The 20,729-nt window shown below is 42.4% G+C and overlaps 1 protein-coding gene and 5 gene segments (V, D, J or C); 2 read left to right on the top strand and 4 right to left on the bottom strand.

The window, feature by feature from the left end:
- LOC125904920 (immunoglobulin kappa variable 3-15-like) overlaps positions 1-15,831 on the bottom strand; it is a 51,886-nt gene extending 36,055 nt beyond the window's left edge. The window contains exon 1 of the V gene segment in view: positions 15,736-15,831.
- Positions 3,863-4,913, bottom strand: LOC125904919 (Ig kappa chain V region 3381-like). The segment is given in 2 exon segments: positions 3,863-4,274; positions 4,382-4,913. Coding segments are annotated over 2 exon segments (417 nt in total).
- Positions 5,095-6,523, top strand: LOC125904929 (Ig kappa-b4 chain C region-like). The segment is given in 2 exon segments: positions 5,095-5,181; positions 6,017-6,523. A coding segment is annotated over 1 exon segment (261 nt).
- The window catches only part of LOC125904394 (uncharacterized), an 85,700-nt gene continuing 74,724 nt past the window's right edge, over positions 9,754-20,729 (bottom strand). The window contains exons 2-5 of the mRNA XM_049601746.1: positions 14,346-14,692; positions 12,703-12,837; positions 10,940-11,045; positions 9,754-10,832 (exon numbers count right to left, since the gene is read on the bottom strand). Of these exons, the coding sequence (XP_049457703.1) occupies positions 10,510-10,832; positions 10,940-11,045; positions 12,703-12,837; positions 14,346-14,692 (911 nt within the window). The 3' untranslated portion in view covers positions 9,754-10,509. The remainder of the gene's footprint in view (positions 10,833-10,939; positions 11,046-12,702; positions 12,838-14,345; positions 14,693-20,729) is intronic.
- LOC125904908 (Ig kappa-b4 chain C region-like) lies at positions 11,349-13,190 on the top strand. The segment is given in 2 exon segments: positions 11,349-11,579; positions 12,687-13,190. Coding segments are annotated over 2 exon segments (501 nt in total).
- Positions 19,938-20,473, bottom strand: LOC125904913 (Ig kappa chain V region 3381-like). The segment is given in 2 exon segments: positions 19,938-20,291; positions 20,399-20,473. Coding segments are annotated over 2 exon segments (384 nt in total).

The raw sequence follows: 20,729 nt of genomic DNA, 5'->3' as shown, positions 1-20,729 counted from the left end.
AGAAAGTCCAAACCTTCATCCTGCCAGCGAGACCCCCTCCCCACTCCTCTGGTCAAATCCTGCCTCCCCTCTCTGCTCTCCCTTCATCTCAGCCATTATCCACTCCTCACTGTCCACTGGAACTGTTCCCACCCCTTTCAAAACTGCAGCCGTCAGTCCCATCCTGACAAAACCTGGTTCAGACCCCAACAATTTCAATAACCTCCGCCCCATTTCTCACCTCTCCTTCATTTCCAAAATTCTTGAAAAAACTGTTGCCTCTCAACTCCACTCCCATCTCACCCATAACAGCCTCTATGAACAGTTCCAGTCCGGTTTCCGTCTCCTCCATAGTACAGAAACAGCCCTCATCAAGATCACCAACAACCTCCTCATGGCAGCAGACTGCCTTCACTGGTTTCACTCTTACCTCAGTGGCCACACTCAGTTCATCCAACTCAAATCCTTCACTTCACAGCCCTCCCCCATCACTTCAGGTGTGCCCCAGGGTTCTGTCCTGGGGCCCCTCCTCTTCATTACCTATCTCCTCCCACTTGGCAATATTTTCCGTAAATATGGTATTCATTTTCACTGCTTCGCGGATGACACCCAGCTCTACTTATCCAGTAAACCCGACACCTCTCTTCCACCCTCCTCCCTCACCCACTGCCTCTCAGAAATTAAATCCTGGTTCACCTCCAACTTCCTCAAACTCAACTCTGATAAAACAGAACTCCTCCTGGCCGGTACCAAATTCACTTTAACCAAAACTGACAGTTTCTCCCTCATTATTGACAGTTCCACAGTGTCCCCCTCCCCTCAGGTTAAGAGTCTGGGTGTCATGCTCGACAACTCACTGTCTTTCCACTCATACATCAATAACATCACCCAGTCTGCATATTTCCACCTACAAAACATTAACTGTCTCCGCCCCTCCCTCACCCCTCACACCACGGCTATCCTGGTCCACAGCCTCGTCACCTCTCGCATCGATTATTGTAACTCACTCCTCCTTGGTGCCCCTCACAAATCCCTCCATAAGCTTCAACTGGTCCAAAACTCTGCAGCCCACATTATCACCAGAACCCCCTCCTTTCACCACATCACCCCTGTCCTCCAGCAGCTTCACTGGTTTCCACTCAAATTCAGAATCCATTACAAAATCCTTCTGTATACTTTCAAGGGCATTCACAACCTCGCACCCCCCCACCTGTCTGATCTCCTCCACATCGCCACCCCCTCTCGCTCCCTCAGGTCGTCCTCCTCCCTCCATCTCTCTGTGCCCCCCGCCCGGCTCAGCACCATGGGGAGCAGAGCTTTCAGTCGCTCTGCTCCCAAACTCTGGAACTCTCCCCCCGGACCTCAGAAACATGGACTCTCTACCCCATTTCAAATCACAACTCAAAACCCATCTGTTCCAAATTGCATATTCCCTTTAATTGCCCACATCCATTTTTAATTTTGTGTCACTCTTGTCTGTTGTTTTTATTTATTTTAATTGTGATTTTAATTGTATTTTTAATGCTCTATAAAGTGTCCTTGAGTGTTGAGAAAGGCGCTTTTAAATAAAATGTATTATTATTTTAATCTTAATTTCACCACAACATTTCACAACATAATGGAAGCAATAATTTCTTTTGGAAATTTGTGAAACTCTCTTGTGTAGAGTTTCTACATTAACCAGCTGTGTTTCACAAATAGAGACTGACTTCAATGAGTCTGCTGAGTTTTAAGTCAGAGAGACGACTTTAACAGCACCTCTCTTTTACTGCCCCACACATTTACAAAGAAACATGATCACAGTTATATTGTTATTAATAATCCAATCCCAAATCTCTAATGCCAGTCCTGGTTAACGCCACATGAAACTCTAAGTCAGTATTGTACTGAGCTCAGCCCAGTCTGGGTTCACTACATCATATACTTGTTCATTCATTTGGTTCCAATACTTGCAGATACAAGGTCTTGACCATGGACAACTTTGTGCTGTTATGTATGAGAGATTATCTACAGCTTCCATCTCTGTAAAAATATAGAAACAACCGTAATATTTTTGATAGATGTCAGTGTGTTTCTGCTTATGATCACTGAAGCTCAAAAGGTTCGCCTTTTTGCAGATGACACAATAGGCTCTAGTTTCGCAGACCGGGCACGGTGGAGGCGCAGCGCACCTGCGTTTCACCAACTGGGTGTGGTCAGGTGGATTTTGCAAGTTTGGCACACTGTGCGCCTGGCGCAGCTACTCCTCTTTCCCACCTCCGTCCCTCCTACCGGCGCAAGTCGGAAAGAGGAAGGAGAGAAGGCGTGGAGTGGTGGAGTGGGTTTTACACACATCACACCAATCAAATGAGCCCCTCTCCTCGCCCTTAAATGTGCCGCGCGAAGGTGTAATGAGAGTTTACTCAATTCGCCATGGCAGAAGAGAGCAGCAGCGTCAGACAGCCAAACTTCTCCCAGGAGGAAACTGATGCTTTGGTCCGGGAGGTCTGCTCGCAGTGTCCGAATATACAGAACTGCGAGCAGACCTCCACGGGCTGATGATGCAAAGGTAGCCTAGGAGGAGGTCACCACAATTGTAAGTCAATGTTGCGTTTCTCTCGTGCGCTCTCTTTTCTCTCACGGTCTCACTCTGTTTCTTTTCTTTTGACTTTTCTAAGATGACAGATGCTGAATATATACTCCATATCTGATGCTGTGGCTGTTTGTGGTTGGCTGAGAGGGATGTGAACTCATTAGTTTGCAGCTGTGTTAATCAAATCAGGTTGGGTTTCCATTACGCGTGCCAAACGTGCCAAACGGTGCCAATCCCCTTTGATCTGACATCAGATGTGACGGGACAGTCGATATAGAGACACATTTATGTGCTGATTGCAGATAGTTGCATTGAATAGTGGTTTTATGGCTATTTATTGCATTATTAATGTGCCTGATATTCTGGAAACCTGCCTGTGAGGTTTTGGTGACGTGTGCGCACTGTCCACTGGTCAGCCAAACTTCGGCTTACACCGGCTGCACTCCCCCTGCGCTGACAGTAGACCTGGTTTCAGCTGGCGAGCTTTTAGTGCACCTTCGGTGAAGTCTTTTGGCACGAAACTGTCACTGCGCCAAGCTGGATCTGTCGACACCTCCCCCTGCTGTGCCACCACACCCATCTCAGCGTACCTCGGTCTGCCAAACTACCAAACTGAACGCGCCTCGGGTTGCGCTGCTCAAAACTAGCTCTGCGCAGGGTTCGCCACCCTGCGCCACCCTGCGCTGCACCAGGAAACTAGATCCCAAAGTTCTACTTTAAAACTGACCTATTATATCAATTCTTAACAAAACTTTACAAAACGCATTCAAAGAAGGTTTTATGTCATGATTAAATTAAGCTTAATGTATTTTCCAGCACATGCTGTTAGATTGGACTCACCAATATTTCCTTTGGTAACTTTCAAAAGAAAAACAGTGTCTTAGCTGCCTTCCCACCTGTGAGTGATATGGTGACGTCTAAAACATGCCTCTGTTGCGTTGGTGTAAATATTGACCAACACATTGCAATGTAAAGGTTACCTCCTCGCCTTTTCACCCTTTACTTGGGCATTGTCGACTGGTGAGTGTGAGATATCTATAGGTCTGAAGAATGATAAAAGACAGTTCAAAAGAACTGATAAGACATGATTCTGTATCTGCAGCTCTCAAAAGACAGATTTGGAGGAAGAATTGTTTTTTTGTGTCCAGAGCTAAAAATATAGTTTTAGAAAAAGAAGAGAACAAAAAAGTTTAACAGTGTTCAAATATTATGGAGACTATTAAATTGGTAATTGTTCATGTTGTAGTATCGTTGTCAGCAAGTGTTTTGTGTGTGTGTGTGTGTGTGTGTGTGTGTGTGTCCTGAGTGAAGTGTATCAGTCTCTGCAGTAGCTTCCAGCTGCAGCAGTCACTTCAGTTTCTGTTCAGTCTGACTGAGGGAGGTTTTTGTACGACGCTTTTTCACTGTGTGAACACATACTGACTGTTGATGACATGAAAACTCTGACAGTAGTAAACTGCTGCATCTTCAGCCTGAACTCCACTGATGGTCAGAGTGAAGTCAGAGTTTGATCCACTGCCTGAAAAACGATCTGGAATCCCTGATGCTCGAGCGCTAGTTATATAAATGAGCAGTTTAGGAGTTTCTCCATCTCTCTGTTGGTACCAGTGCAAGTAGCTCCCAACATAAACGCTCTGACTGGTCCTACAGCTGATGGAGACGGAGCCTCCCAGAGCAGAGCTCACTGCTCCAGGCTGAGTCACTGTGACCTGACCTCTGGACTCTGAGGATACAGAGACAAAAACATAAAGCAGCGTCATGGTTTTGTGGTCTTCATTTCAGAGGGACGGATGTTGATAGAGGAGAGGAGTTTGATTCTCTGGACTTTACCTGTGAAGCAGCAGCAGAGGAGAGTCCAGATGAGGACGGAGGTCAAAGTCATGTTTTTGATGAAGAGGAGGATTTCTGTGGCTTCTGTTGTCATGAAGGACAGCTGTCAGTCATCCAGTGTTCGACTCTCAGGACTATAAACTCTCCCAGAGCACTGGAGCATGGTGCTGCTGATGCAAAGTGGCTCTCTATGGAAATGCTCTGACTGACTCCAACAGGGACTTGGATTACTCTGATGATGCTGTTTATCACTGGATCAATACATTTATCAGAGGACTGATCAGGAATGTGTCACTCATCATTTACATGTGGATTTGCTTTGAGTTTGATGAGCAAATTTATACCTGAATATTTTATGAATTTCCTCTAATTCAATACCAAACAAATCAACTTCACAGTGCGACAATTTTAATTTTGAGCAAAATTCCTGTTTATCAATTATCATAATCTACAATAAACATGAGTTCATAATAATCATTTATATTTGTCAGAATTTATTGGAGAGTTTTTCTGTAGAATTTTTAATTTGTTTTACCTGAAGAGAAATTATTATTGCTAGTAGACGTTAAACATTTCAGAAAACTAAATCTTAAATACATAGTCATATTTGTGAATAAGTTTCAAACATTACAAGCAGTCACTTAATAAACTGGGTAAACTGGGAATGTGTTTGGTGAGTGTGTTTGTGTCAAAGTCAGAGAGCCATGTCTCTGTACAGTCAGAGGTTTTTGAACGACGACTCAATGAGTTTGTATCACTGTGGTACACGTTCGGTGGAGGAACCAGACTGGATGTTAACTGTAAGTACATTTGACTCCTTTAATAACCCAAATTCTATATTTATTCTGTTTTATTTCATATCTGTAGACTGTGCTGCAATATTTTAGCTGATAAGTGGAGTTTAATATAAATGTGATGATTCTTAAATGTGTCACATAATGTCCTCAAACAGACTCAATTCTTCTTCAGTTCAATATTTTGTTTCTCTAGAATTTCAATTCAAACACTTTATAAATATGAAGTTTCCACAAATGATTCTGTCAGATGGAAATAATGTGAAACTTTCAGCCCAACTACTGGGGCAAACATTCTCATAGGTTTTATTGATCTTTCTCAAACATTGACAATCCTCACACAATGCATGTCATGAAAGAATATCTTCAAAGATGGCTGTTGTTTAAACAACATGCTGTATGAGTAGGACTGATTTGTTGAGTTTAATATGTAATTCAGTTGTTACGATGTTCACTTTGAACCAACAAAGCCAGCACACACCATCAAGGTCTTTTCTGTTTTAGACCAGTTATTTTTTAAGTCACCTTACAATAATGTAAACCATTTTTTCAGATTAGACAGAGGCAGATTAAATGTGAACACATCAGAGGAACAAAATGCCACGTTCAACTTTTTATCTTTAGTCCTGAAACCTGTCTGTTGCTATGGTTCAGCAGTGATGCCTGTCTGTTGCCATGGTTACTGAGCTCAAAGAGGGAAGTGAAACGTTAACGACCAGTTTCATCCAATCTGAGGACGACCAATAGAACCACTAGCCTCCTCTGCTGCAGCCAACAGGGTGGAGTTTATTTTCTCTTTGTATGAACTTTCCTCATATTGTCTCTGTGTCTCCTCCTCCAGTGGGTCGAGTCGTCCCCACCCTGACGGTGCTGCCCCCCTCCAGAGAGGAGCTGCAGCAGGGGAAGGCCACGCTCATGTGCCTGGCCAACAAGGGCTTCCCCTCAGACTGGAGTCTGGCCTGGAAGGTGGACGGCAGCAGCAGCAGCAGCAGCAGCTGGGAGGAGAGCAGGAGCCCCGGGGTGCTGGAGAAGGACGGCCACTACAGCTGGAGCAGCACCCTGAGGCTCCCTGCAGACCAGTGGGGGAAGGTGGGCTCTGTGACCTGTGAGGCCACCCAGGGCTCCCAGACTCCGCTCTCAGAGACACTGAGGAGAGACCAGTGTTCCCAGTCCTGACCTGACTCACTGGGACTCTGCTACTGGTTTTACTCTGCTACTGCTCTCACTCTGCACTCTGGAACTATCTCTGTCTTTCATTTCACATCTTTCAATAGCAACATTTACCAGCTTGTTGCAATGTTTCAATATTATTTCACTGTTTCCACATAATAAAGACGTGTTCATCAAATCACTTGTTTTCATCTATATTATGATCAAAGTGTCTGAATGATTTTCTCTTCATAGTAACAGTAACTTTATTAAATCCAGAGGAAAAATAAGATGATAAAGATCCTGTAAGTTCTCTGTGATGAATTCAGAAAGAAAGTTTCAGAATATATGATATAGGTCTATTTTTACTGAACATTTTAAGAGTTCATAAACTCAGACAAAACTCCTCATTATTGTTTGATTAGAACAAACAGTGATGGTAGTAGTATAAGTCCATCATCTGTTGTCACAATGGATATGAATGCCTTCATGACTGTAAAACTTATTCTGCTATAGTCATTACAGATTTGTCTGTAATAATAAACCTTTGGAACAAAACCCATGGTAGGAACATTTCAATGATAAATCATCCAATCAGCTCTCATTAGAGTTCTCAATTTCAACCCGAGCCCGAACCTGACCCGAATAAGTCCGACGGGTCGGGTCGGTTTGGGCTGACTAGTTAAGTTAATTGGGGCAGGCTGAGTCGGGCTCGGACAGCGGAGAGAGAGGAAAAAAAAAAAAGTGTGTCTGTCAGAAAGCGCACTGTGTGAGGGTGTGACAGCAGCACTAACACACAATGCTGCTGTCCATGGTTCTCACTTCTGAGCAGCCTGTGAGGAAGAAAATATGCATGTCTGTTAAGATTATTCCAAATCCATTCATTATTCAATGTTATGTTGTTGATGTTTGAAGGTTATAGTTACCGTTTTTAATAAAGTGTTCGAGTTGAAGTTGAAGTATGGTCTGCTGTGTGTGTGTGTAAGGGGATGATAATAGGGCTATAATAATTAAGCAAGAAGAATATGCGAATTATAAAAATAAAGAATGCTGAATTCCGTTCTGACGAAAAAAAACATAATACTAAAACAAGATATGCTACTGTAAAGTGTGAGCGAAGTTTGGTCAGTCAGTCAGCGTTCAGGTGCAGGAAAAGTGTTGAGAGCGGCTGCGGCTCATTAAATGCAGCAGCGCAGCTCTACATGATGCGCAATGGTTGCTCTCCCCCACGCTGACGTTGAAGCCTGTCTGTCTGGTAATATTAATTTGGGACATGAATGATTGGTTGACTTTAAGTGATTAAAGCTACTGTATTTGAGGCAGGGCAGCCAGACTGCTGAGGCGCAGAGGGGGAGCATCATTTTTTCCCCCTAACATTTAAAAAAAAAACAACAACTCAGGTTCAGTCGGGCTCGGACCCAGTGATGTATGTGATGATGTCGGGCCGAGCTGGTTTCGGGCTTCACGTCCCTCGGGTCATTCCGGTTTTGGGTTGAATTTTTGGGCCCGTTGAGAACTCTAGCTCTCATTCCTGAAGTGTCTTTATAGTAAGGACTGTAATATTGTAATTACTTCAGGTGTCTCCAAAGAACATGCATTATTATTTGAATTAAACTAAAAAAGTGAGAAAAGTGTTTGTTAAATCTAAAATAAATATCGTCTGCATAGAGAGAAATAAAATGAGTTTGATCTACAACTTTAAACTGGCAAAAATTTACATCCTGTTTCTGCTGAAGAACCACAAAGAGAAATAAACAGATGACAAAAGGACAGAATTAATATGTGACTGATTTACATACTCCATTAATCGTTTTTGTTGTTAATTATGAAATACATGTTTTTGCTGGAATACAAAACACACAAAATGGCTGAATTATGTAATACTCATAACTACTAATTAAACAACATGAAAAAAATTATTGAGATTAAATATTGTAATTTATTTAAATAATAAATTTGTTCAAGATCTAATGAATATTGTAAGATTTAAAATAAATAATATTTACAGATTTAGTGTTCATGTGTTATCATACTCTATGAATTAAATCTATCAAAGGACTGAAATCATTCTTCAACAGAGTTTAGCTTTGATGTGCAGCAGAATGTAAAAACCCTGAATAAGTGTTTTATGTACAGTATATTACTGTAAGATTATAAATGTTGTAAGTGAATCATTCTTAACTGCATTTTTTGTTCTGAGTAAAACTTGTGTTGTTTTAGTTTCAGTGCAGCTGTTGAGTCAGATCAGTTCCTCTCCAGCTGAGGGAGGTTTTTGTACGACGTTGTATCACTGTGTGAACGGGTAGCTGTAACTCTGCTGACAGTAGTAAACTCCTGAATCTTCAGCCTGAACTCCTCTGATGGTCAGAGTGAAGTCAGTTGCAGATCCACTTCCACTAAAACGATCTGAAACTCCAGACTGACGGCCTGTAGCTAGATAAATCAGGAGTTTAGGAGCTTCTCCAGGTTTCTGAAGGTACCAGTGGAGCCATTTCTTGCCATATCCTTCAACACTTGAACTGGCTGAACACGTGATGGAGACAGTTTGTCCTGGAGCAACAGACTGAGATCCAGGAGACTGAGTCAGGATGATTTCTCCTGATGAATCTGCAAAGATGACAAAGAGGAGAAGGGTTAATGAGACAGATCCAGCTTGGAGAAAGATGATCAACATCCAAACAGAAGAGTGTCATTTCTTTAGCATGGAGAATAGATGGAAGAAGGTAAATGCTGCTTGTTTCAGTGTTTCTCCATCAGAGCAGAACATCATTGTGGTGAACCTGGTTGCATCCTGAAGCAAAGTTTTCAGACAGAAGAGAGTCTCACCCTGAACAAGGAGCCCCAGGGTGGCCAGCAGTAGAATCAGTGACATCATCATTGTGCTGCCGGCGTGTCAGTGGCTGTGAAAGGCCTGGACAGCCACTGATCAACACTGGCCTCTTAACGGCTGGGAGCAGAGAGGCAGGACACATATGCAAACACACAGAGTCAGTCAACTGGAGCTGTCCTCAACACATCAGGCTGTTTCTCCTCACTGCTGGGCCAGCTGACTGTTTACATCATCCTCATGGAGATTAACACAAACTCAGGTGGTTGTATTGTAATTAAGCCTTTAAATTAAACAAATCTTCGTTACAGTTTCTTATCTATATAAATGTCCTCTCAGAATAAAAATTCATTTCATAAGAAATATTTGGCCAAGAAGGCAACATGAAAACAGCATCAGGTCACTAAATAAAACACAACATACATCGGCCAAGACAACTCACATGCTCCACTAAAAATCCAACACAATCAGTTCAGGTGTATTCACAGGTAATTGTAATTATCATATGTTTCTGTCTCAGTGGGTTTATGGCTCAGACCTGCATATGACGTAGACTACAATGCTGCTGTCGAGTAAAGTTAGTAACAGCAATACTGTGAATGTTGCAGTGAATGTAAAGTTTAAGCTACAGTTTATCAGTGAATATATGCTACAGCTCTTCAAGAATCAAAAACATTTTCACTTTCTCTGACTTCATTCATTTGGAGGACATCAGTAACAGAAAAAGGCATCAGATCTACAATGACAACATTACACATCCAGGAGGATTTGACGAGAAACTTTCTTATTTATGTGTCGGCAGGCACAAGTTTGTGTTGTTATTAATAATTTATTTCTTTCATCAAATATTGTCCTCTGAGGAAAAAAATCATTTGGTGTCTGTTCAGCCATTTAAAACAACATATGTACTTTAAAACACGCGTGTCAGATGCAGTCAGGGTGTTTGAACCATCTATTCAGGTCGGGTGAGGCTGAGCTCAGGTCCTCTTCACATCTGACCTTTTATTTTTTCAGCGTAATTTATGCCTGTCAGGTTTGGGCAGGATTAACACCGGTCTGATAACGATTGGGTCCAACATTCTGGACACGTGAAAACATCCACCACATGTTTTTGGATCCAATGTTCTGCCTTCAGACAGAGACAGCTTGTTCAGAGACATGTGGAGCTTCTGTGTCTTGAGAATTTAATTCAATGTGGAGACATTTGTTTTTTATCACATTGTGAATTTGGTGTGTGTGTGTGTGTGTGTGTGTGTGTCCTCAGTGAAGTGTATCAGTCTCTGCAGTAGCTTCCAGCTGCAGCAGTCACTTCAGTTTCTGTTCAGTCTGACTGAGGGAGGTTTTTGTATGACTCTTTTTCACTGTGTGAACACATACTGACTGTTGATCTCATGAAAACTCTGACAGTAGTAAACTGCTGCATCTTCAGCCTGAACTCCACTGATGGTCAGAGTGAAGTCAGAGCTTGATCCACTGCCTGAAAAACGATCTGGAATCCCTGATGCTCGAGTGCTAGTTGCATAAATGAGCAGTTTAGGAGTTTCTCCATTTCTCTGTTGGTACCAGTGCAAGTAGCTCCCACTATAAACCCTCTGACTGGTCCTACAGCTGATGGTGACGGAGCCTCCCAGAGCAGAGCTCACTGCTCCAGGCTGAGTCACTGTGACCTGACCTCTGGACTCTGAGGATACAGAGACAAAAACATAAAGCAGCGTCATGGTTTTGTGGTCTTCATTTCAGAGGGACGGATGTTGATAGAGGAGAGGAGTTTGATTCTCTGGACTTTACCTGTGAAGCAGCAGCAGAGGAGAGTCCAGATGAGGACGGAGGTCAAAGTCATGTTTTTGATGAAGAGGAGGATTTCTGTGGCTTCTGTTGTCATGAAGGACAGCTGTCAGTCATCCAGTGTTCAACTCTCAGGACTATAAACTCTCCCAGAGCACTGGAGCATGGTGCTGCTGATGCAAAGTGGCTCTCTATGGAAATGCTCTGACTGACTCCAACAGGGACTTGGATTACTCTGATGATGCTGTTTATCAATGGATCAATACATTTATCAGAGGACTGATCAGGAATGTGTCACTCATCATTTACATGTGGATTTGCTTTGATGACTGCAGAAAGATTTTCTTTCACAACGTCTTCTGTCTGGTTTCATTTAATGTGAGAAGGATCAATTTTACTTTCAGACAAATTTAACAATAAAGATGTAAAAATGTGATTAATTCTGAAACACTGTGACACTGTTTGATAACTATAATGTTAAATAGTAAATTCTTTTCAAAAGAGGAAGTGTTGTTGTTGAGTTTGTTGTCTTCAAAGTCAGAGAGCCGTGTCTCTGTACAGTCAGAGGTTTTTGTACGACGGCTCAATCAGTTTGTATCACTGTGGTTGACTTTTGGTGGAGGAACCAGACTGGATGTTGGAAGTAAGTTCAATCTTTAACAAATTTTATTGAGTGACAGGAAACATTTTCTTTTTTGCCTCTGTTACTTGTCAAGAAAATAAAATTGGTGTTTTGCCATTTTAACTTGTAATTTTTGGCCAGCTGTTGTGTATGAAACAAAGTGCACTTTGTTTTTCAAATGAAATGATAAATATAACTACCATAATAACTCAGTGGAGCAGAGAGTCATGTGTTTCAATTTTTAGATTAAAGTTGGAATTTGAGGACTTGTAGTTAAAGTTTTGTCAGACAAAGTCAGAGAGCCGTGTCTCTGTACAGTCAGAGGTTTTTGTACGACGACTCAATCAGTTTGTATCACTGTGGTACACGTTCGGTGGAGGAACCAGACTGGATGTTGGAAGTAAGTTTCTGCACAAATATTAAATCAGTTAAGGTTTTAATTCAGTGTCTGAATATTTGTAGTAGATATAAGTTTCCATTGGACTGATCTAAATCACTCTCATTGTTCATTTCTCCTCTTTAACCTTGAAGTTGAACTCAAAGCAGTTTTACTGAACTTCTCTTTAAACATTCAGTTTCATATGTGAAATGTGAACAACTTAAACTGTAGGAAAGATTAAAGAACAACACTCACACTTTATACATGTTTTAAATTCAGCCTTTAAAACTGTTTTGAAGTTGAGTTGAAATGATTTCAAACCCTGAGAATGAAGCAGAAATGCTGCCAAATCTCTGATCTTGTAAAATGGCTCAAATTGTCTTTTAACCTCAGTTTGAAATAATGTTGACTCTTCTCTGATGCTATTTGTATTTTTCAATCTGTCTGATGAACAATTTCAATTTGGTGGTGAGTTATTTTTGGCTGATAATGTCCTTTAACAGTGGATCTGATTGACTTTTGTCCTGTTGAGAGTTTGGACTGTAAATATGTTTGTATGCATGAGAGGTTTCTGAAAGGGAAGTGAAACAATGTGTGAGTGAGTGAGTGACTGGTGGAGCAGAAACACCATCTGACAGAAACTCCTTCAAGGAGAAAATCCGCTCTCACACAGTAAAGGTGTCCAAGTGTCTGGTGTTTGATTGACAGCTGTGTGGTCCCTGTCCTCTAAGCTGATTGGTGTCTCCTAGGTGATGTCCGTCCCACCCTGACGGTGCTGCCCCCCTCCAGAGAGGAGCTGCAGCAGGGGAAGGCCACGCTCATGTGCCTGGCCAACAAGGGCTTCCCCTCAGACTGGAGTCTGGCCTGGAAGGTGGACGGCAGCAGCAGCAGCAGCAGCAGCTGGGAGGAGAGCAGGAGCCCCGGGGTGCTGGAGAAGGACGGCCACTACAGCTGGAGCAGCACCCTGAGGCTCCCTGCAGACCAGTGGGGGAAGGTGGGCTCTGTGACCTGTGAGGCCACCCAGGGCTCCCAGACTCCGCTCTCAGAGACACTGAGGAGAGACCAGTGTTCCCAGTCCTGACCTGACTCACTGGGACTCTGCTACTGGTTTTACTCTGCTACTGCTCTCACTCTGCACTCTGGAACTATCTCTGTCTTTCATTTCACATCTTTCAATAGCAACATTTACCAGCTTGTTGCAATGTTTCAATATTATTTCACTGTTTCCACATAATAAAGACGTGTTCATCAAATCACTTGTTTTCATCTTTATTATGATCAAAGTGTCTGAATGATTTTCTCTTCATAGTAACAGTAACTTTATTAAATCCAGAGGAAAAATAAGCTGATAAAGATCCTGTAAGTTCTCTGTGATGAATTCAGAAAGAAAGTTTCAGAATATATGATATAGGTCTATTTTTACTGAACATTTTAAGAGTTCATAAACTCAGACAAAACTCCTCATTATTGTTTGATTAGTACAAACAGTGATGGTAGTAGTATAAGTCCATCATCTGTTGTCACAATGGATATGAATGCCTTCATGACTGTAAAACTTATTCTGCTATAGTCATTACAGATTTGTCTGTAATAATAAACCTTTGGAACAAAACCCATGGTAGGAACATTTCAATGATAAATCCTCCAATCAGCTCTCATTACTGAAGTGTCTTTATAGTAAGGACTGTAATATTGTAAGTACTTCAGGTGTCTCCAAAGAACATGCATTATTATTTGAACTAAACTACAAAAGTCAGAAAAGTGTTTGTTAAATCTGAAATAAATAGCAGTATATCGTCTGCATAGAGAGAAATAAAATGAGTTTGATCTAGAAATTTAAACTGGCAAATATTTATATACTGTTTCTGCTGAAGAACCACAAAGAGAAATAAAGAGATGACAAAAGAACAGAATTAAAATGTGACTGATTTACATCCTCCATTAATCGTTTTTGTTGTTAATTATAAAATACATGTTTTTACTGGAATACAAAACACACAAAATGGCTGAATTATGTTATATACATAATTAGTAATTAAAAAACATGAACATAATTATTGACATTAAACACTGTAATCTATTTAAATAAAACATTTGTTCAAGATAAAATGAAAAATGGTAAGATTTAAAATAAATAATATTCACAGTTTTAGTGTTCATGTGTTATCGTACTTTATGAATTAAATTTATCAAAGGATTGAAATTATTCTTCAACAGAGTTTAGCTTTGATGTGCAGCAGAATGTTAAAAGCCTGAATAACTAAAATATACATAGTGTTTTATATACAGTATATTTAGATTATAAATGTTGTAAGTGAATTATTCTCAACTGCATTTTTTGTTCTGAGTAAAACTTGTGTTGTTTTAGTTTCAGTGCAGCTGTTGAGTCAGATCAGTTCCTCTCCAGCTGAGGGAGGTTTTTGTACGACGTTGTATCGCTGTGTGAACGGTGTGCTGTAACTCTGCTGACAGTAGTAAACTCCTGAATCTTCAGCCTGAACTCCTCTGATGGTCAGAGTGAAGTCAGTCCCAGATCCCCTTCCACTAAAACGATCTGAAACCCCAGACTCACGGCCTGTAGCTAGATAAATCATGAGTTTAGGAGCTTCTCCAGGTTTCTGAAGGTACCAGTTGAGCCATTTCTTGCCATATCCTTCAACACTTGAACTGGCTGAACACGTGATGGAGACAGTTTGTCCTGGAGCAACAGACTGAGATCCAGGAGACTGAGTCAGGATGATTTCTCCTGATGAATCTGAAAACATGGCAAAGAGGAGAAGGGTTATTGAGACAGATCCAGCTTGCAGAAAGATGATCAACATCCAAACAGAAGAGTCTCATTTCTTTAACATGGAGAATAGATGGAAGAAGGTAAATGCTGCTTGTTTCAGTGTTTCTCCATCAGAGCAGAACATCATTGTGGTGAACCTGGTTGCATCCTGAAGCAAAGTTTTCAGACAGAAGAGAGTCTCACCCTGAACAAGGAGCCCCAGGGTGGCCAGCAGTAGAATCAGTGACATCATCATTGTGCTGCCGGGCGTGTCAGTGGCTGTGAAAGGCCTGGACAGCCACTGATCAACACTGGCCTCTTAACGGCTGGGAGCAGAGAGGCAGGACACATATGCAAACACACAGAGTCAGTCAACTGGAGTCAGCCACACTCCTCCTCTCTACTCCTCTCTGGCTGACAGCGTTGCCTCACATATGTAAATATTTATATGGTAGTCTGGTATTTTTTAACTTCCTCTCATCATCTGTTTTTAAACAAACAGCGAGAGGCATGATATCCACATTTTGTGTTTTAGATGTAATCCCAACACATCTTTTAAAGAGGTTTTCCATGCTCTCGGTGCCTCCATTGTTTCTATTATAAATGCTGATTAGTCACTGGAAACTTTCTGTCGAGTTTTGAATATGCTGTTGTACAGCCTCTCTTTAAGAAATCTAACCGTGGCCCTGTCTATCCAGCCAACAACAGGCCTATTTCAAAACTGCCTTTTTATAAAAGGTTACAGAAAAAAAGTCAGTTTAACAACTTTTTTAAATGACAACAGACTTTCAGATAAATTCCCATCAGGCTTTTGTTTTACACACAGTGCAGAGACAGATCTCCTTAAAGTGACTAATGATCTTCTTTTAAATGCAGATGCAGGGCTCTGTTCTATTTCAGTTCTTCTAGATATCAGCGTGGCCTTCGATACAATAGATCATGAAGTTCTCTATAACTGCCTGAGGGGTTTGTAGTTGTATCAGGTCCTGCTTTTATCTGGTTCAAGTTCTATGTCTAACAGAACTTACTCTGTAACGCTTGGCAGCTCCTCATCCTCCTTGGCTCACATCACTCATCACCTGCAGCTTAACAATAACAAAACAGAGGTTTTTTCAGTGTTTTTTCAGTGATGTGATGCAAAAATAACTCAGGTGGACCAAGGCCAAAACAATAAACAAAACAAATATCTAGCTACACCTATGGGAAAAGAAAATCATCAGAAACATGAGAAAAATATGCAAAATAAAATGGCAGCCCTACAGCTGCAAAGTTTAGTAAAAAATAATAAAGGTGAGCTATTGAGACAAATAAGCTATTAAATGCTCACAATATTTCAACAAATAGAAATACAAATATCTCACTAAGATGGCCAACAGGAGGCACAGTCAGTCACTGCAGAAAAACCAATTCTTCAGGTTTAACACAAACACAATACTAAAGGTTTGGAGGCCGAGGACAGGAACACTGCTGCTGTCATATGACTGTCAACCAGCCTGTTGGGAAGTCGAGGATTTTAAACAGCAAACACTAGTCGAGGAGCCAATCAGCAGTAAACACTACCTCAGACTGAGTCCACACCTCCAGCCAATCAGCACCCCACATCTGTAGTTAGGAGACAAAGATCCTCACACACAACTCAAACATGTGAAGGACACAGAGAAACTGAAACACATCAAAATACGGCCAGAGCGGTAACAAAGGGATCTGAGCAACAGGCTGAATGCCCTGTGTGTGTTCGATAGATAGATAGATAGATAGATAGATAGATAGATAGATAGATAGATAGATAGATAGATAGATAGATTTTTATTGTCATTCACACCATGAAGGAACATGAAGGAACAAAATACAGTACTCAGGTCTCAGTGCAATGATTAAAAATAAATAAATACTAATAAATGACAACCTAAGAGCTATAGAAAAGATAAATGAAAACAAATTAAGTCAGTATAAGCGAATAAATAAATGAATAAATAAATAAATAAGCAAGTTCAGCAACATTGTGGCAGTAGCAGCATACAGAAAAGTGCAACAGCTTAAAGTACAGTCTTTTAAAAAGTGCAGTCTGTAATTCAGAGGCGCGGCAATGTGGAACAGTTCAATAGTCTCACAGCATCCGGGAAAAAGCTGTTCTTCAGCCTGGCGGTCCTTGCCTGGATGCTGCGCAGCCTCCTGCCTGAGGGGAGGGGGGAAAACAGTCCATGTGCAGGGTGGGTGGAGTCTCTCATGATGCAGGTTGCTCTGTCTCTGCATCGGCTGGTGTAGATGTCCGAGGGCTGGTAAGCTGCAACTGATGGTCCTTTGTGCAGACTTTACCACCTTCTGCAGTGCCTGCTTTTCTGTCACTGTGCAGTGGCAATACCACACTGTGATACAGGAAGTCAGTATGCTCTCCACCGCACATCTGTAGGAGGAGCTGAGGATGTTGGAGCTCAGTCCTGCCCTCTTCAGCTACTTCAAGAAGTACAGGCGTTGGTGAGCCTTTTTGATGATGCTGCAGGTGTTGTCAGGCCAGGTGAGGGTGTTGGAGAGGTGAACCCCGAGGTATTTCAGGCTGGGAACCATCTCCACAGCTACGCTGTCAATGCAGAGAGGAGGGGGTGCAGTGCCAGACTTCCGAAAGTCCACGATCATCTCATGGTTTTATTGATGTTGAGGATGAGGTTGTTCTACTTGCACCACAGTCCCAGACCCTCTACCTCCTGCCTGTATGCCATCTCGTCCCCGCTGGTGATGAGCCCCACCATTGCTGTGTCATCAGCGAACTTCACTATGAGGTTGTTATCATAGTGAGCTCTGCAGTCGTGGGTGAGCAGTGTGTGGAGCAGCGGGCTGAGGACGCAGCCCTGGGGGGAGCCAGTGTTGAGGGTGATGGATGAGGATATGATGTTGTTGATCCTGACAGACTGGGGTCTGCCAGTCAAAAAGTCCAAGATCCAGTTACACAGTGATGGAGCTAGTCCGAGTGCTGACAGTTTGTTCACCAGTGTCTGTGGGATGATCGTGTTTAAGGCAGAACTAAAATCCAAAAAGAGCAACCTCACATAGGAGTCCTTGTTCTCCAGATGTGTGAGGGACTGATGGGTCACAGCAGCAAGGTCATCAGCTGTGGAGCGGTTCTGCCTGTAGGCATACTGGTGAGGGGCGGCTGTTATGTCAATGGACTTCTTTATGCGTGTCATTACCAACTTCTCAAAACACTTCATCACTACTGGGGTGAGTGCAACTGGACGATAGGGACACTGTCGAGGCGTTTGGCACAGGGACGATGGTAGACGTCTTGAGGGACGCTGGAACAGCAGCCTGGGACAGTGAAGTGTTAAATATGTCAGTCATGACCATTGGGAGCTGGTGAGCACAGTCCTTCAGGACCCAACCTGGGACCCCATCAGGGCCTGTAGCATTGCGAGGATTTACTCTCTGCAGTGTCATCCTCACCTCTGCTGCTGTCACACTGAGAGGAGGATCATCTGGCAAGGATGTGAACCTGGAGGTAGAGGTGGTGTTGGAGGCCTCGAAACGGGCGTAGAAGGAGTTTAGGGCATCAGGTAGCGATGGGTCTGTAGGGCATTGTGCATCTGTCTTGTTGTAGTCTGTGATGCATTTAATGCCCCGCCACATGCTCCGAGGGTCGTTTGAGAAGAAATGGCCCTGTATTTTCTGAGCATAGTTTGATTTTGCTCTTCTGCATTCAACCAGGGTTTCTGGTTGGGAGGAATCACAATGGTTTTGATGGTTGTGACATCCTCTACACACTTGTTGATGTAGCCCAGGACTGATGATGTGTACTCCTCCAGGTTCACCATGCCCCTCCTCTGTTGCAGGCCCCCCCGTCTTCTGTGGTACAAAAACAATCCTGAAGCATTGGGACAGCTTCAGTAGGCCACACAGTGATGGTTATCTGTGTAGCTTTCCTGCTCTTGAGCACAGGGGAGTATGTAGGGACCAGCATGATGGAAATGTGATCTGAAGGGGGCGGGCAGGAGCTCTGTATGTTCCTGGTCTGTTTGTGTACACTCTGTCCAGTGTATTGTCACCTCGAGTGGCGATGGTGATGTGCTGGTGAAACAGCCAGGCTCTTCTTCCCCGCTTCTTCTTCCTCGTACACCGTCTCCTCTTCCCCCTGAACCGGCGCAGTCTACTTTTCCACGCCGCTGTTCTTAACAGCTGCAGTCTGCCAAGTCCTGCTCTGAGCTTCGGTGAAAACGGAGCGAACCAGTTGTTATTTAGCTCCAAAAACTCAGCCTTGCTGTACTTTAAAGTTGTTTTACCAATAGTACAGAGAGCTAGAGAAGCCGCTACACTGCTGCGTGCTGCTATTTTACAGTGTCTTTGCTTTTCTTTAAGTGGAATATTTATTACTGTTTTACTAGATAGTTTGTTATTGTTTCTATAAGCTCTTCTTTCACTTAAATTTGCACTGAGGATGTTGCATTCAGTTTTATGTACAGTGAAGACATTTTATTCTATTTTATCTATTACTGTAAAACTTTATTTCACTGAAAAGCCGATCTAATCTATCTGACAGATCTCAGAGAGTTTCTGCTGAGGGTTCGCCTTAATGCACACGATACAGTTTTGTACTCTGAAGCTCCATTAACTGAAGTTCTGAAAAGTTTTAAATTATATTTTAGTTGCTTTTAATAAAGTTGGTTTTGAATTTTAATAAAACACAGGACGTGTTATGCTTAAGCTCATACTGCAAGACAGTTACCACAAATATTTCCTTTGTTGATTTTCACCCACACAGAAAATGTCCTCACTGACCTTCCTCCCTGTTACTGATTACAGTCACAATTAATTCATGCCTCTGTTGACTCAGTACATAAATGTTGTCTCATGGATTGTTTTATAAATGTGGACTCCTCGTGTTTCTGTCTCTGAGTTGGGGAATGTCAATAGATGAGTGCTGAGAGTCTGCAGGCAACAGGGTTGATGAAGTGACAATGTGTTGTTATAGTTCGGTTATTTATTTGGAGGATGAACCAACCTGTATGTACTCACCTGGAGATATATTAGTGGAAAAATGACTTAAAATTTAAACACTTAAAAAAACTCTTGAGGGTTTTTTAATCATCTGAAAATGACATAGTTTGACCATGTCGGTTTTGTGTGTGTGTGTGTGTGTGTGTGTGTGTGTGTGTGTGTGTGTCCTCAGTGAAGTGTATCAGTCTCTGCAGTAGCTTCCAGCTGCAGCAGTCACTTCAGTTTCTGTTCAGTCTGACTGAGGGAGGTTTTTGTACGACGCTTTTTCACTGTGTGAACACACGCTGACTGTTGATATAGTGATAACTCTGACAGTAGTAAACTGCTGCATCTTCAGCCTGAACTCCACTGATGGTCAGAGTGAAGTCAGAGTTTGATCCACTGCCTGAGAAACGACCTGGAATCCCTGATGCTCGATTGCTAACACCATAAATGAGCAGTTTAGGAGTTTCTCCATGTTTCTGTTGATACCAGTTTAAACAGTAAGCACTGCTACAACCCCAAACCTGCTGACTGGTCCTACAGCTGATGGTGACGGAGCCTCCCAGAGCAGAGCTCACTGCTCCAGGCTGAGTCACTGTGACCTGACCTCTGGACTCTGAGGATACAGAGACAAAAACATAAAGCAGCGTCATGGTTTTGTGGTCTTCATTTCAGAGGGACGGATGTTGATAGAGGAGAGGAGTTTGATTCTCTGGACTTTACCTGTGAAGCAGCAGCAGAGGAGAGTCCAGATGAGGACGGAGGTCAAAGTCATGTTTTGATGAAGAGGAGGATTTCTGTGGCTTCTGTTGTCATGAAGGACAGCTGTCAGTCATCCAGTGTCCAACTCTCAGGACTATAAACTCTCCCAGAGCACTGGAGCATGGTGCTGCTGATGCAAAGTGGCTCTCTATGGAAATGCTCTGACTGACTCCAACAGGGACTTGGATTACTCTGATGATGCTGTTTATCACTGGATCAATACATTTATCAGAGGACTGATCAGGAATGTGTCACTCATCATTTACATGTGGATTTGCTTTGAGTTTGATGA

This window comes from Epinephelus fuscoguttatus, linkage group LG17, assembly GCF_011397635.1.
Source record: "Epinephelus fuscoguttatus linkage group LG17, E.fuscoguttatus.final_Chr_v1".
Lineage (NCBI taxonomy): Eukaryota > Metazoa > Chordata > Actinopteri > Perciformes > Serranidae > Epinephelus > Epinephelus fuscoguttatus.
Note: the sequence above shows the minus strand (reverse complement) of the source record. Positions and strands in the feature narration are given on the sequence as shown.